The sequence below is a fragment of the Medicago truncatula genome, chromosome 8 (assembly GCF_003473485.1).
Source record: "Medicago truncatula cultivar Jemalong A17 chromosome 8, MtrunA17r5.0-ANR, whole genome shotgun sequence".
NCBI lineage: Eukaryota > Viridiplantae > Streptophyta > Magnoliopsida > Fabales > Fabaceae > Medicago > Medicago truncatula.
The window spans coordinates 31,394,730-31,411,661 of NC_053049.1; the positions used below are offsets into that span (position 1 = coordinate 31,394,730).

The 16,932-nt window shown below is 34.2% G+C and overlaps 3 protein-coding genes across 3 annotated transcripts; 2 read left to right on the plus strand and 1 right to left on the minus strand.

The window, feature by feature from the left end:
• Positions 1 to 186: 186 nt before the first annotated feature.
• LOC11428266 (NAC domain-containing protein 73) lies at positions 187 to 4,203 on the minus strand. The gene is made up of 4 exons (XM_003628876.4): positions 4,048 to 4,203; positions 3,672 to 3,918; positions 3,285 to 3,474; positions 187 to 1,363 (listed from the first exon to the last, which is right to left on the minus strand). Exons 2-4 carry the CDS (start codon positions 3,846 to 3,848, stop codon positions 951 to 953), a joined length of 780 nt encoding a protein of 259 aa, XP_003628924.1. The 5' UTR covers positions 3,849 to 3,918; positions 4,048 to 4,203; the 3' UTR covers positions 187 to 950.
• Positions 4,204 to 5,823: 1,620 nt separating this feature from the next.
• Positions 5,824 to 9,319, plus strand: LOC112417405 (uncharacterized). Its single transcript, XM_024773047.1, has 3 exons — positions 5,824 to 7,870; positions 8,061 to 8,439; positions 8,515 to 9,319. The coding sequence occupies exons 1-3, from the start codon at positions 5,824 to 5,826 to the stop codon at positions 9,317 to 9,319; spliced, it is 3,231 nt and encodes a 1,076-aa protein (XP_024628815.1).
• Positions 9,320 to 9,506: 187 nt separating this feature from the next.
• Positions 9,507 to 13,498, plus strand: LOC112417134 (uncharacterized). The gene is made up of 6 exons (XM_024772162.2): positions 9,507 to 9,657; positions 10,525 to 11,083; positions 11,181 to 11,307; positions 11,401 to 11,691; positions 11,835 to 11,936; positions 13,289 to 13,498. Exons 2-6 carry the CDS (start codon positions 10,527 to 10,529, stop codon positions 13,496 to 13,498), a joined length of 1,287 nt encoding a protein of 428 aa, XP_024627930.1. The 5' UTR covers positions 9,507 to 9,657; positions 10,525 to 10,526.
• Positions 13,499 to 16,932: the final 3,434 nt, after the last annotated feature.

A 16,932-nucleotide genomic window follows, 5' to 3' on the forward strand; every position in this document is an offset into this window, starting at 1 on the left:
GATGAATCTCTGGCTTTAACAAACCTAACTTGGCTCTTGTGCTTACACCCTGTTATAGTATATATAGGGAGAATTGCAAATGATAATCAGTGTGTGTTATGTTTATATTTATGTTTGTTTGTATTAACAACCAGAACAGGTCGTTATTTTTAATATGGTGTAAATATTTGTGCCACTTTTTTGGAGTGTGAGGCAATGCAGCAAATGCTATGTTTGCTAATATATTACTTAATATTGAATAACAGGATTACAAAAGGAATGCATTCATGGAGGCAGATATACAGTGTTCAAATGCCATACATTCTATGGAAAAGAGGCTGAGGGCTGCTTGTAATGCTTCTGATGCTAGGGTTGATAATGTTGCAAAGGTAATATGTTGCTTTTAAGTGATGCATTTATTCTTTTCATTCCTTCATTCTTTCATTTTGTTGGTTGTATTGTAATATCTTGTTTGAAACCTGAAAGGGGAAAACAAGAGAGCATGCATGTTCTTTCAATAAATCTTTTATGAGCTCTTTTTTGCAAAAAAAAATAAAAAAAAATATCAAGATGGCCTTGTTGAATTGACGACCAGGTTGGATATTTTATCTTCGACGCAGGTTCTTGATGCTCTTTTAACTGAATATGAAAAGTCCATTCAAGGTCCTGGAAAATGGAAAAAACTTGCTGTCTTCTTGCAGCAAAGGTTTGTTCAAATATTTTTCTGTGAAGTTTCTTTTTGTGGTTGAGTGGAGTGGAACCGGTCTTTTTTGCATCTTTTTCCTAAAAAATTATGTTTCTTTGAATAGTTTTGAAGGCCCTGTGCTTGACCTTTTCAAGAGGGTAATAGATAAAGTTGAATCAGAAAAAAGTTCTCTTGCTTTACAACGTCGGTTGAATGAAGATAAAATGACCTTACTGACCAAGCGGCTGGAAGCCAGTGAAGGTGAAAAGTCTGAGTACATCAAACGCTATGAGGATGCCATCAACGATAAGAAGAAATTAACTGATGAATACATGAACCGTATTACTGAATTGCAAGCTAATCGTCGCTCACTGGACGAGAGATATTCTAGTATCTTCTTTGAAACAACTAATTCACCATCTTTCTCTTCTTCATTACTACCAAGGTGGTATTGATGCATCACCCAATTGGTCTTCTCAGGCTTCTTTTGCCTTCCATAGTTGGTGTAGAGGACTAGTATCTTCTTGAAACCTTTCATAACACCATCAATAATAACTGGTCTAGTTTTCCCTGTTTTGTGCCATCTTGTTTCACTTCCTTCTTCATCAGTTTGAACCTTTCTTCTTTTCCTTGTTCCTGTTGTGTATGCTTTAGATGGCCTGTGAAAAAAGTGCCGGATCTGTCCATCTTTTTTTACACCTGCATGTTTCATATAAAGTGAGACTTCTCACTGCCATAACATTAGATTAAACCAATTTGTTTAGATCTAAACCCGTGTCTTAACCCGATCACAGAGACAACCAAAATGATCCCAAAACAAGTTGTTAAATAGTAATGCATGAACATTTATTTTATTTGGAAATAAATTTAACTAACATGTAACTAAGAATTTAAAATCAAGAAACAAATCATTTATAACAAAGAAACAGAAAACAAAGTTTCATAAAAATCAGAATTAGCACGAGAAAGTGAAAGTGTAAGACATTTTTTTTGGAGAGATAATTAGTAAAAAAACACATATGTCCTTTTAATATTTTGGAACGGGCCAGTTAACCTGAGGGTTAATCCGAGTCTGTGTTTTTATCTCTATTATGGTCTCTAATTTTTTTTTTTTTTTTTTGGATTCGGATCGGTCCCAATCCAAAAGCTTAAGTGTCGGCCGGATCAAGTTTTGTAACCCAAAACATACGGAAAAGAGATTTAGCTAACACAAGTACTATGATGTATATGAATTGCGAGTAACAGATTGACATAAATGGCTTGTTGGTGAAGATATAAAAAGTTTATCAAAGAAAAAATTAATTGCATCTCCAGGATTTTGGTTTGTTCTTTCTCACTTTTTACCTTTTGATAATTATGTGCAGTTACGTTACGTCTTGACATGTGATTAATGTTTAGGATAGTTAAGATTCAAGACACCTTTCTCATTTTTGTCTCCTTCCTTGTGCTTTATTTTCATTGGGAATAAAATGCTACGTACTTGAGTTACATAAAAACAGCAATAAAGAAAATAATAGAAACAAAATTAGTTTTCAATGTACATGTCATGAAGTCATCTTTAATTTTTGGAAGAATCATCAAGAAAAGGAATAGAAAACAAATACTTTGATTCCTTATGAGTTAAATATAATCAAATCATGTGAAATTTTGTTTACGCAAACTTCTATTTGGTATAATCAATCATTTGTATCATGTTAATTTTCAGGTATAGAAATATTATTGCCCATGATTAAAGAATAGTGTACACGTTTACATTTCAATGCCACCACACTCACTCATGCATGCAAACTTGTTGAGTTGGTTAAAAAATCATGTGATCAGTCCTTTCATTTGCTTAAATTCTTCGAAAGATAGAATCTCCAAAGAATAATCACATTATCACGTTACAAATTAATGCAAGAACTAAACATGAAGCAAACTAGACGTTATTCCTTTGACTGGTAAAATATCTTATTCCAGGGTCTTTATTAAATAAATTTCTCCACTAATTATTTCACAAACCAACCCCCAGCCTCGTGTTATTAAACTTTTAGGATCTATCATAACATACAAGGTATATATTTCATAGGAGATTCTATATATATATATATAATTTTTTTGAGTCATTTATATATAATTTTAAAATCAGCAAATTAGTGTAGACTATTTATAATGTCTTCGCCAAAAAAAGAGCATATATTATTTTTTTGACAAAAAAAGAGCATATATTATTTTTATGACAAAAAAAGAGCATATATTATATACAATAACAATTAATTTAGTTCTTAATCAGCAAAAAAATAGCTGTATTTTTTGGTAAACCAAATTTTATCACTGAGAATGCAAGGGGTACTCTCTAATCCGTTTCCTTCAAAGAAGTGTTATAAAAAAACTAGAATTTTAACAATCAACTTTTCTTATAAAAAAACCACTAATTAAGTTTTAGATAAAACATAAAAATCGTACTTCTAATATTAATTTGTCTCTAAATTTATTAAGTAAAGAGTTAAGACAAATATCAATTTTTTTTTATCATTAATTGATTTTTCTCCCTAGTAGTATATGCATAAAACGGGATTTCCAAAATCCAAACCATGCATCAAACAAGAGAAAAAGTTAGAAAGTAAAATGAAATTAAGACCTGGTAGCTTTTCTGGATGTGTATAACAGATTCCGTTCTCTCCTTCAAGTGTTGGTATGAACTCATCAATAAGAGGATGAAGTTTGGGCACATCAAACAGAACCTTTGCTTCCAAATGCTGAAGTATCTCTTGATCATTCGGATCAAACTTCACTCCTGCCGGTAAACCCGGCAGTTCATTGATTCCACCCTATTCAATCATTCACACACAACCAATTATAAAGTTAAAAAACTAAATAAAGATTGGAGCATTAGTGATTGGTGCGTCATGTGTGTGAGTGTTGAAAGTCCAGAAAGTACTGAGTTCGATTTCTGCTAATAAAATAAATATAATTAAAAAAACACAAACACTAAGGGTAATAAATAATACTATTAAAATTAAAATACCTGATCTTGAAATTCAATGTTATGGCCACATGAGGGGCAAGTTAGAGTTCGAACTTCGGTTGGTTTTGTTTCATCATCTGTAACAAGAGGACTTTCATTGCTAGTTCCAGGAATAACAGTAGATGTTATTAGTTCAATGCCCCTATCTTGATCATCTGAGTCATTGCACCATGTCATGATCCCTTTAATTGGGATTTTCCAATTCTATCAACATAAAAACAAAGCTCTTTATTTCTTCCACACCACCCTACAACAAATATCACAGATTCAGCTCCAAAATTAGTAATAATCAAAACAAAACAAGAAAGAAAGAATATATAACAAAATAAAAAAGGAAAAAATAAAAGAAAAGGAGAAAAGGGTTTCCCTGAATCACCTATTATAGGAAGAGAATGGAATAAATCCTAACACTTATTCTATATAATTGAAGTGCAAAGAGGTAATAACTTGTTGTTGAGAAATAGATATAGAGAGAGAGAGAAGAGAAGGAATGAGGCAAAGGGAGAGGGGTGTAAGTCATAAAGAAAAGAAATGTGGGACTCAAGTGGGCTCTACATATAATATATAAGGAAAAGGCTGCTTGAACGCCAAGTTTGCTTGTTTTTGTGTCCCGTATATACGCTTGTCTATATCATGGTATAAATGAGTTTGCTAAGTATTTCTAAATTATTATCTTTCAAAAAAAAAAAAAAGTTTTTCTAAATTAATGTAATGTGGAAACTGTTTTTTAGACACCCAAACACTCAATCTATACGGAGTGTGAAAGGAAATAAAGAGAGTGATGTGATAGATTTGATAGATTAGTCACTACAAGAAATCTTGTATATTGCCAGGGAATAATGCCAGGAGCAAGAACTCCTGGCAAATTTGCCAGGAGCCATGCCAGGGAAAACTCCTGGCAAATTTGTCAGGGCCAACCCCTCACAAAAGCCGTGGCAAAATGTATGGACAGAAAAGATTCTTGTGTAGTCAGAAAAAACAGGACGGTACAACAATTTGCCAGGGGTTGTGCCACGAAAAAACCCCTGGCAAATTGCAAAACCTGCAAATTTGGCAGCACAGCCTGCAAAGGCTACGTGAGTAGCTGTTAAATTTAATTGATTAAAGAGCCGTTGGGCTCTGTGCGGTTTGCCAGGGGCAAGACCCTCGGATAACCCCTGGCAAATTGTATCCGTACAATTGCATCTATACAATTGCATCGCTCCCTTTCATTTTACTTACAACACTCAAAAAAAATTTCTCTTCTTACCATAAAACATAAACCTCAAAAAACCACTCTCCATAATTTCCCTAAAAAAAAAACTACTCTCCACAAAATACTCTCTTCTTCAACAACACTAATTTCTTTTACTTTGGTAAATTACTACACTTACATTTTTATGCTTCTATTTTATTTTCTTATATTGGCATATAATTTTATATATGTTGTTGTATTTAATAATAAATATGCATATTATTTTTTGATGAAGTATTAATGCATGTTGAATATATGTTTGTTTTTATCTAGATCATCTCTTGAATATATGTTTTTTTTTTCTTAAAATGTATGTTGAATATCTGTTTTTTTATTAGATCTATTAGTTTTTTTTATTAGATCTATTAGCTTCTTTTTATTTGATATATATGTTAAAAAAAAGAAAAAGCCATAATCGAATTTTTTTTCTACAAAAAATGTTTTTATTATTTAAAACCGTATTTTTTTTAAAGTTTAATTAAAAATATGTTATTTATTAAAATTTTAAATTTATTGGTGTAGTAAGTATTAAACTGATGTTATTATAAGTAAATAGAATTAAAAAAATAATTTAAATGAATAATTATAAAATTGATTTTATTATAAGTAATTAGAATTAAAAAAAATAATTTCAATGAATAAGTATAAAACTGATTTTATTATAAGTTATTAGAATTAAAAAAATAACTTAAATGAAAAAGTATAAAAAGTGTTTATTTAGGAAAAATAAAATAAAAAAATAGCTGAATGTTATTCACGTAAGAAAAATAGTCTTGTCTTACGCAAAGAAATAACTGAAGGTTATTCACACAAAATTTGATTATTAGTAGTGTGTAAAAAAAAAAACTCTTCACGTAAATAATTTTTGCACAATTTAGTTTACTTACGTAATCGGTTATTTAGCTGAAGGTGCCAAATATGGAGTATTATCAGCATTATCGTAGTTGGATGTATGACAGAACATTTCCGGGAAGAAGGGGATTAAAACCCCATTTTGTGGAAGGAGTTCACGGATTTATTTCATGGGCATGGGGACAACAAGCTTGTAAAGATGAGGGAGGGATAAGATGTCCGTGTCTGAAATGTGCGTGTAGATATATAAAGACTGACCCCAATGAAGTGAAGAAACACTTGGAGAAAGTTGGATTTATGCTTGATTATTGGGTTTGGATTTATAACGGTGAACAATTTCAAAATTTTGGGGTGGGAGTCAATGCACAAGCTACGAGTAGTGGAATAAATGTGGATGACAACGAGCAATTCAACGATGAACAATTCAACATGATGAATGATATGGTCGCTGATGCTTTAGGTGTGGAATTGTCTTACAATAATGACGTTGAAGATGAACAAGGCGAACAACCCCCAAATGAGCAAGCCCAGAGATTTTACGAGTTGTTGAATGAATGTAATGTCCCACTGTTTGAAGGGTGTACGCAATCAAAGTTATCAATGTGTGTCAGACTTTTAGCTCATAAGGCAAAATATGGTGTTGCTGATAAAGGCGTGGATGAAATTACGGAGATGTTGTTGGATGTGACTCCTTTTAAAGATAATTTGCCAGCAACTTATTATGACGCTGAGAGGTTGGTGATGAGGTTGGGATTAAAAGTTGATAAGATTGATTGTTGCATAAACGGCTGCATGTTGTTTTATGACAATGAATTTGGGAAAAATGACGGAGCATTGGTGGAATGCAAATTTTGTCAAAGTCCACGGTATCGTCTAACCAAGAGTGGGAGGATTCCGAATAAGACAATGTTTTACTTGCCAATAATACCAAGATTACAAAGATTGTTTGCATCGATGAAAACTGCTAGTCATATGACGTGGCATCATTCAAACAAAATTCCTGGAGTCATGCGACATCCATCTGATGGTGAAGCTTGGAAACACTTTGATGAAGTATATCCTGATTTTGCAGCAGATCCGCGTAATGTAAGACTTGGATTGTGCTCTGATGGTTTCACTCCACATATCCAGGCATCAGGGAAACCCTATTCTTGTTGGCCGATCATTGTAACCCCATACAATCTCCCTCCTGAGATGTGCATGACAAAGCCGTACATGTATTTGGCGTGTGTTGTTCCAGGGCCAGATAACCCTAAAGCAGGCATAGATGTGTTTCTAGAACCTTTAATTGATGATTTGAGGAGGTTATGGATTGGAGAATTGACATACGATATTTCAACCAAACAGAATTTTCTAATGAGAGCATCTTTGATGTGGACAATTAATGATTTTCCTGCGTATGGCATGTTGTCTGGTTGGTGCACTCATGGGAAAATGGCTTGTCCACATTGTATGGAAAATAGGAAGGCGTTTACTTTGGAAAATGGAGGGAAGAGTTCGTGGTTTGATCATCGTTGTTTCTTGCCTCATGATCACCCGTTTAGAAAAAGTAAGAATGGCTTCCTAAAGGATCAGAGAGTAGTAGTTGGCCCGCCCCCTAAAATCACATCAGAAGAGGTGTGCACAAGAGTTAGTGATTATCCTAAAGTCACTGATTTTGGCACAACTGTCCCAATACCAGGATACGGAGTTGACCACCACTGGACAAAAAAAAGTATATTTTGGGACCTCCCCTATTGGAAAGATAACTTGCTCAGACATAATCTTGATGTAATGCACATTGAGAAGAATTTTTTTGACAACATATTTAACACAGTGATGGATGTTAAAGGGAAGACAAAAGATAATGAGAAAGCCAGAAAAGACTTAGAAGTGTATTGTAAAAGAAGGGACTTGGAGTTAAAACCTCAACCGAATGGAAAGTTGTTGAAACCCAAGGCAATATACGCTCTAACTTCCGAAGAAGCTAATGCAGTTTGTCAATGGTTGAAAGATTTGAGAATGCCTGACGGATGTTGTTCTAACTTGGGCAGGTGTGCCGATGTTAAAACTGGAAGGGTAATTGGAATGAAAAGTCATGATAATCATGTTTTCATGGAGCACTTACTACCAAGTGCGTTTAGTTCACTACCCTCCCATGTGTTAAATCCACTTACTGAGATCAGTCAATTTTTTAAAAACATTTGTGCTTCAACTTTGACAGTCGATGAACTTGAGAAATTAGACAAGTTAATTCCAATCATACTGTGTCAGCTTGAGCAAATTTTTCCCCCAGGTTTTTTTGACTCTGGAACATCTTGCAGTGCATCTGGCATATGAGGCTAAGCTTGGCGGGCCTGTTCAATATAGGTGGATGTACCCTTTTGAAAGATTCATGGGAGATTCAAAACGATCTATTCAAAATAGAGCTAGAATTGAAGGATCAATTTGTGCTGTTTACGTTCATAAGGAAACCTCATACTTTCTCGGTCATTACTTCATCGACCGTGTGCTTGTTCCAACCACTACACGAAATGAAGTTTATGTTGACAGTGAAAGAGACCCGTTGACCTTATCAGTTTTCAATCTACCTGGTCGCCACGCTGGCAAGGCGAGGCAACATTGGATGATAGATGCGAAAGAGTACCGATCAGCTCATGTTCATGTCTTAATTAATTGCACGGAGGTTAAACCATACCTTGAGTGAGTATACATTTTTCCCATTACATTATTTATTAAGTTAAAACACGTCTAACTTTGTTTTTAATTTTGGTATAGAGAATTTAATACCTTTTATGAAGAATTTGGTGATGATTCGTCTGGTTACATACATGAATATTTTCCTGGTTGGTTTAAACAAAAAGTATTCAATGCCGAACCAACACATGAAATCCTTCGTTTAAGAGGTTTAGCTCAAGGTCCTTTACAATGTGCCACTGAATATCATACATACTTCGTAAATGGATATAAGTTTCATACCCAATCATGGAGTGAGGGGAAGAAGACATATAACAGTGGTGTATATGTAAAAGGAGTTACAGAAGGAGGTGCAGATGACTTCTATGGCGTGATCAAACACGTTTACGAGTTATTTTACAATCAAGATAAAGTGGTGTTATTTTATTGTGACTGGTTTGATCCCTCGCCTAGGTGGACAAAAATGAACAAAATAAGCCACAATGTTGACATTCGAGTGGACAAAAAGTATAATGTGTATGATCCGTTTATCATGGCACATAATGTTAGGCAAGTGTACTATGTTCCTTATCCCCCAACGCAACCACGCAAACGAGGGTGGTCGGTTGCAATCAAAACAAAACCAAGGGGTCGCATTGAGACTGAAGAACCAACTGATGAAGTTGAGCAAATTGATGAAATTTCAAATGTTAATGAGTTAATTGAAGTTGAGCCGGTTACAGATTGGCGTGATGCACAAGTTGAAGGGGATCATGTTGATCCTGATGTTTTGTTAACTCCTAATGAAGATGAAAATGATGAGGATGATGTTGGTTTCGAAGAGCCCAATGTTGAAAGGGATCTGGATGAAGGGGATCAAGTCAATGAAAGTGTTTTTGGATTATAATTAATGTATTGTTGTATTATTATAATTGGTGTATTGTTGTATTCAAGGGCGAACCTGAGCAGGGCAGGGGGGTGGCAATAGCAACAATAGATCAAACCAGTTTTTTTTATTATAAACCCAGCCCATAACTCATGTTGTATAGGGTTGATCTGAAAGCCTTTCCATTTTCTTTTCTTTCCTTCAGCCGCATCATCAGTTCGTTCTCTCCTCTCCTCTCCATCAGTTCCGATCGACCACCAACTTCTTCCATTTTCTCTCCTCTCTCAGACGGTTCGCCCTTCTCATCTTCTCTCTCAGTCGGCCAGTACATTACCATCTCCTCTCTTCTTCTCTTTTAGGTCAGTACATAAATTGAAATTGATTTTAATTTTTAGGGTTTGGTTACTAAAATTGGTAACTTGAAATTGAATTAGGATGTATTATTTTGTTTGATGATTTTATATTGATAGTGTTGAATTAGGGTTATATTGGTTGTTGATTTTAACTTTGATTTTATATTGTTTGTTGAATTAGGGTTAGTTTTAGATGTATCTTCATTGCTATCTTCTTCATTGTTGAGTTACGGTTCCCACAATCAAGGAAAATCAGAAAAGTTACAAACTTGCTGTCCATTTTTTACCTTTCTAGATTAACGGCTTATACTTTACACTATTTTCTAATATATTCTATTGGCAACTAGTTATTGTTATCAAGTATTACAGTGTAAATAATTATTATAAATGAAGCACGTTTCACATGTTCATATGTCATACAGTGTAAATAATTAGTAAACAAGTTGTTGATGTGCAATAAGTATGGTATAGTTTGATTAGGAAAACAATTTTCTCTAAATTATACAAAAAAAATAAGTGACTGTTTGAAAACTCAACAAGTACTGAGTATAAATATTCTGAGCACTAAAATGATTTAACAACAATACAAGTTTAACAGTTATCCAATCCTTTTGTAGTAGGCTTATACATAACAATATTTGATGGCGTCTTTGCATTAGATTAGGAAGTACTATGAGTAAAATAATTAAGTAGAATTGATTCTACAACCATTTCAAGGTTCTTTTTTTACTCTGAAATTTTGTGAGCTTAAGAAGATCAAGTAAACTATATTCTTTAGACATAAATAACTATTGCAGTCATGTTGCGTTCTTTAATTGTCTTATGATGATTTATTGTATTGATATGATGTTTTTGTTATTGATAAATATCTAGAAATGCCTCCAAAAAATAAAGGAAATGGCAAGGGCAACAACAGGAAACGATATAATACTCACGTTGTGGACCCAGCAACAGAAGCTAGATTAAATCCCATGCCCGTCACTTCTGCTGCATCTTCTGACCAGGGATCATCTGCGTCCTCCCAGGCTAGTGTAGGTGTTCCTGCTATGACTTCTGCTCTTCCTCCCACTTACATGTTGCCTCCAGTACATCCAGGATATTATGGCACCACACCTCCTTTTGGGATCTTACCTCCTACCTATCATTTCCCACCATATTCAGTCCCACCACAAAACTTTCCCTTTCCCCAGCAACAACAAATCCCTCCACAACAAAATCCACTCATTCCCCAACAACAAATCCCTCCACAACAAAACTCACCCTTTCCCCAACAACAACAAAACACACCACAACCCCAACAAGAAAATGTGGTCGAAGAGGATGGTGCAACCCAGATGAATGGTGGTAGAGAGCTGGTGTCGTATCATGAAGTTTACCCGGATTATCCGAAAGATTCTCTTGGTCGATACATTTTAAGGCCTAGTGGAAACTCGTAAGTATTATAGTATTAGCTACATAGTTCAATTTCAATTCTTTTATGTATATATTAAGTTGTAGTAATGTTTAATTATGAGTTTTTATTGTTTCAGCTTTTTGCCATGCAAACCGGCTGCTGAAGCTATCAGAGACATAATTCATAATTGTTATCATCACTTTTGGAAGAAATATGGTGACGTGGATGACGATGAGAAAGACCGCTGGTTTAAGCTCTTTGAGGTTACTTCAAATCTATATCATAATTTTTATTTTATTTCATATGCACAATTGTTATAGTATACTAATAATTTTCTTTAATATGTTATAATGCAGTGCAAGTGTTCTTGGGACGCCATTTATCAGGATATAATGCGGCGTAATTTTCACATTAGAGTTTCTGCCCGTTTTTCAGATTTGCTTAGAAGAGCCCGTTTTCGGTTTGAGGAGACAGGAAAACGGCCACATTGGATTGGCTCGCCTATCTTTGCTGACTTGGTTAAGTATTGGGCGTCTGATGAGTTCAAGAAAGTATCACAGAAAGCAAAGACGAACCGGGCCTCGGAAAAGGGAGGATGCATTCACACTGGCGGTTGTTTAAGCAACGGCGAGCATGCCGATCGATTGGTAAAAATAATAAACTTTTATTTATTTTTCCATATCATATTTAAATTTGATTGTTTTAAATCAATACTACTAAATTTATGAATTTGACCATAAATTTTAATGTTTAATTAATTCATAATTTTATTATTTCTTGTGACAAATAGACTACGAGGTTACGCCGCGATCCTTTTATTAATGAGATTCACGACAAAACACACAAAACTAAGTCTGGCCAATACTGTGACGACCGTGCAAGGAGAGTGCAGGTAATCTTTGATAATTATGTCACATTTTAGGCCTTAATGTTATTATTCTGTACATGTAATGTTTATGTGTCAAAGAGCAAATTTGCAATAATGAAAGAGCATTCTGATTACTCTGTTCCTTGTAATGAGAACCTCTTGTTCACAATGAATGATGCATACACAATGAATAAACTAGGTGTGAATGTTGGCTTACTGGTTACTCTGATTACTCTAGTTATTGTTTACACAATGAATAAACTAGGTGTGAATGCATACACAATGAATAAACTAGGTGTGAATGTTGGTAATAACACTTTTAATTGGAGTGGTTTGAATTGTAAGAGTTTTGAATGTTTGAAAGGAAAGAAATTGAGTAGAGATTGTGTTAATTGTTTTGATTTGGTTAGTGGTGGAAATGAGAATCAGAGATTTGTGAAGTCAAAAAGTAAAAATGATTTTTTGGTTGATGATGTTTTAGCATTAGGAAATGGTGGAATTAGAATGGGGTTTGATATTGGTGGTGGTTCTGGTTCTTTTGCTGCTATAATGTTTGATAGAAATGTTACTGTGATTACCAATACTCTTAATGTTGATGCACCATTTAGTGAATTCATTGCTGCAAGAGGACTTTTTCCACTTTACTTGAGCTTAGATCATAGGTTTCCATTTTATGACAATGTGTTTGATTTGATTCATGCTTCAAGTGCATTGGAGTTTTTAATGTTTGATATCGATCGAGTTTTGCGGGCCGGTGGTTTGTTTTGGCTTGATAATTTCTTTTGTTTTAGTGAAGAGAAGAAACAAACTCTAACAAGGTTGATTGAAAGATTTGGATATAAGAAATTGAAATGGGTTGTGGGAGAGAAAGTTGATAGTTTTGGATCAGGAAAATCTGAAGTTGTGTTGTCTGCTGTTATTCAGAAACCAGTTAAGGGTTAAAGGTTAGGAGCTTATACAACAAATGTAGCCACAAGTGAGAATAATCTGATTCTGCTATATCTCTTTCGCGCGAAATTTGTGCGAATGAAATTGTTTTCAACATCATCATCAAATCTCATAAGGTGTGGATTATAAGTACAAGAATTGTTTCCTTACCAATTGTAGACCAACATTTTGAGGTGACATATATCATGTATTTTAGTTATGTTCTATATCCTGTTCTGTATTTCAGTTCTAGATGGATTTTGTAATTTATAAGTTGTTGGAAAATGGAACACAATAAATACTGAATTACATTTTTGAATTTTCATTCTTGACTGTGATGGATTCAAAAAAAAAAAAAAAAACTAGGTGTGAATGCATACACAATGAATGATGCATACACAATGAATAAACTAGTTGTGTCCTTATTTATTTTGTTATTATTTGAACAGGAGGAGTATGACCGGCTGCTTGCCGAGGCTATTTCTAAAGGAGCAACTGTTGATCACTCTTTGACCTTCCGCACTTGGAAAAAAGTTGTCGGCGAGAAGAAGAAAGGGAAGCTCTACGGTCTTGGTAACTTGGCTGCTAACTATCGGGCGGGTAGTGTTGCATCAACGCTCACATTTACGCTCAATCATGGTGAAGGATCTTCCCGGTAGCCTGAGCTGACGCCAGAGATGCGGGAGCTTATTAATAGATTGGCACAAGAGCAATTCGCGCAGCAGATGGCGACTCAAGCGGCTGTTGTGCAAGATTTGCTCAACCGCCAAAGATCTTATGAGGAGCAGCTCACTCAATTTAGGCAAGCACAAGCTCAAGATCCCTCGCCGGTTTTAAGTCCCAATGTTGAGCCTTATCCGGTCGATAGAGATGAGGAGGAGGATGGTGTGGATGGTGATGATGATTGAAGTTGGTGTGTCCTTTATGATAAATTTCTAGGGCTGTAATGTTTGGGTAAGTTTCTTATACTTCCCAGTACAATTTCTTTCTACCTATTTGATACTTATGATGTATAGTACTTGGTACAATTTTAAATCTAGTCACTGCTAGACAATATTTTATGTGTGTTGTTGCTTTAATTTGTATTGTTAACTACTTTTAAATTGTTTGTTAAAATTATTTTAAATTCCATTAATTGTTAAAACAATTTTTATAAAAGGAAATAAAAAAAACAATTTAAAAACATTTAATTAATTAATTTTCGAAAAATAAAATTTAAATTCTTTTTTACAATTATTTTAATTATTAAATTTTAATATTTTGATTTATTTTAACAAATAAAAAATGTTTTTAAAAGAAAAATCGTACACAATTTGCCAGGGGTTAACCCCTCGCACAGTCCCTGGCATATGATGCTGACACAAGTCTCGTCAAATCTGCAAAAGTCTGTGTTGACTAGAATGCGTCAGAAAAGTCTGCAATCATGCAGTTACACTTTGCCAGGGGTTCAGCCAGGGCCTATGCCAGGAGCGAATTTGCCAGGAGCTAAAGCCCTGGCAGAGTCATTTGCGACAAGCGTATTTGCTGGTGATTCAGCTCCTGGCAAAACCCCTGGCAAACGTCCATTTGCCACGGCTTTTGGCATTTTGCCAGGGCTTCTGCCCCTGGCAAAATGCAACATTTCTTGTAGTGAGTGACGTGATAAGAAAATAAAGATAAGGAAAGAGATGAGGTGGTAAATGATAGTAGGTAAATTAAAGGTATTCAGATATATTTGATCCTTCTTAATTGCAATTACAATTGAGAGGAGCAATACAAATTAATATTAGGCTTTGGGAACGGAAAGACCCATGATGCCTTTAAAATCAATCGCATGTATTTTATTAAGTGTCAAACATAAAATTCTAAAAAAGAGTTAGTGGAGTACACGCGATTGATTTTAATTAGTTGTGTGAGTAACTTATTCACAATTTTCCAGAAACAACCTCGAAGTTACCTATCATAACAATATTATAATTGTAACTGCGACCACGTTAATTAGTTTTATTCACCTATAAAGTCGGTCCAACAAATATTAAGAGACATGTTCTATGGAGAAAAATGGTCTCTAAAACCTTTTTTTTTAAATGAGATTCTTTTTAAAAAAAACATTGAAAATAAAATTTAATATGAACAGAAAATTGTACCATGCCGGTGTTCAAACAATGGAACATAAATGACTGTTGTATTTTTTTTTTTGGTGGTGTACAATGTTCAAACCCCGTACCTTGCATATATTATGCATTGTCCACAAGATCAAATACAAATCTATTAGACACAAAATATTACTTCAACTTTTTATTCTTTTAATTATTTAAAAATATTAAAAATTAATTCTACATTTTGCATTTTTGTGAGTGTGCTGAAGACTTCTTTTTTTTATTTAAAAAAAAAGGAGTGTGATCAAGACATTTTTAGTTTTAGGGAGAGTGTGATCAAGACTTATAATCATACAAGTCTTGTGACTATATATGGAGGACCTGCTTTTCAGATTTTATCAACTGAGCTAACAAAAAAAATTGTAAAATAACTAATAAAAGCATAAACTTTGTTTGGATGTTTGTCCTATAGATATTTTTTAGGTCAAAACCCTTGCTTTAGAAGTTTGGAGTATAAAAAGTTCACATTTTAACCGTAACTGTGGTTTCCTTTTGAGAGTTAAATAGTTAATTAATATTTTATATATGAATCAGAGATTAATACATCGGTAGTAAGTAAAGAAAACTAGTGTAATGAATTAAAACAGAAATTAGTAACTAAGAAAAGAAAAAAGTAGAAAAGGGTGGTGGGTAAGAGTGGAGATGGGGCAACCTGATTCTTCTTGGTTGGACGTTTCACCTCTTTAGAGTATATGTGTCTTGTGTGTTGAAAGTTCAGCTGCAGTGTCAAATTTGAGTGTTCTTAAAGCTATGTAAAATTTCAGACACGTACATACAAACCGACACAGAATGTAACAGATTTCACACGGGAAAAATACGTCTATGATCACAGAAATGTATACATCTATCTATATATGTATGCACCAACCAATAATTATACTACTACTACTATTCCTAAAAAAAAATAAAAATCAAAGAATTAATAATTTCTCAGTTTCTTTTTTGAAGAAAAATAATTTCTCAGTTATTCGTCGTGTTTATTTAACACAATTTACACCTCTTTTGTCACGTCGAATTCTCATATTTTTTGTTAAGGAAATGGACGTCGTATTTTTTATTTGAGTAAATGAACTTCTTACATTTATGATTTTTTTTTAAGCTAAGTGTATTAACATGTACCGAAATGTTTGATGATAGATATCTCAATTAGGTTGACATCCTTATAAAACAATAGTACCATGCATGCATACTCATAATATAATACAATAATAATAATAAAAACAATACATCTAGAAATCGGAGGACCAAACCTTACCTATAGGAAAAAATATTAAAAAATTAATAAAACAAGAGGAAAAAAGCAAAAAAGAAATAAATAACAAAATAAAAGATGGAAAAAAAAACTAAAGAAAAAGTTAAGAAAATAGACATCATTTAGAATGATGAGACCCCATTTGGGGTTGGTCTAGTGGTTGGTTTGAGATCTTAGAGTTTGCTCCTCTTAAGGTTTCATGTTCGATTCCATCTGGTGCCAATTTCGGTGGGCTAAGTCCATACGGAGCTATGTCTGGCTTTAAACGGGGCCCCCGCAAGTGGGCGTGGGATTGGTCCCCTCGAATTAGTCGATTCTTAGATCGAATACTGAGTTTTCAAAAAAAAAAATTAGAATGATGAGATAATGCAACCCTAGAGCGGGTGTTTCCTTGAAATATAGAGAATGACTAAAACAACTTTGCCATTGCCATCATCAGCCCTAGCTTCCAAAACTTTCTGAATAACCTCGAGATCATCATGCACTACCTAGCTTAGAATTGGTTGAGAATGGGCCTATTCACATGTGTCTTTTGAATAACCTGCTCTCCATCCGGTGATACCCTTCCCTCATGTTGAGACAAGGTAATAAAAACCGGACCGGACCGGCCGGTCCAACCGGTTGAATCGGGAACCGGACCTATCTCCGGTCCGGAAACGTATAAAAACCGCTCTGCTACAGAACCGGGAATAAACCGCTAAAC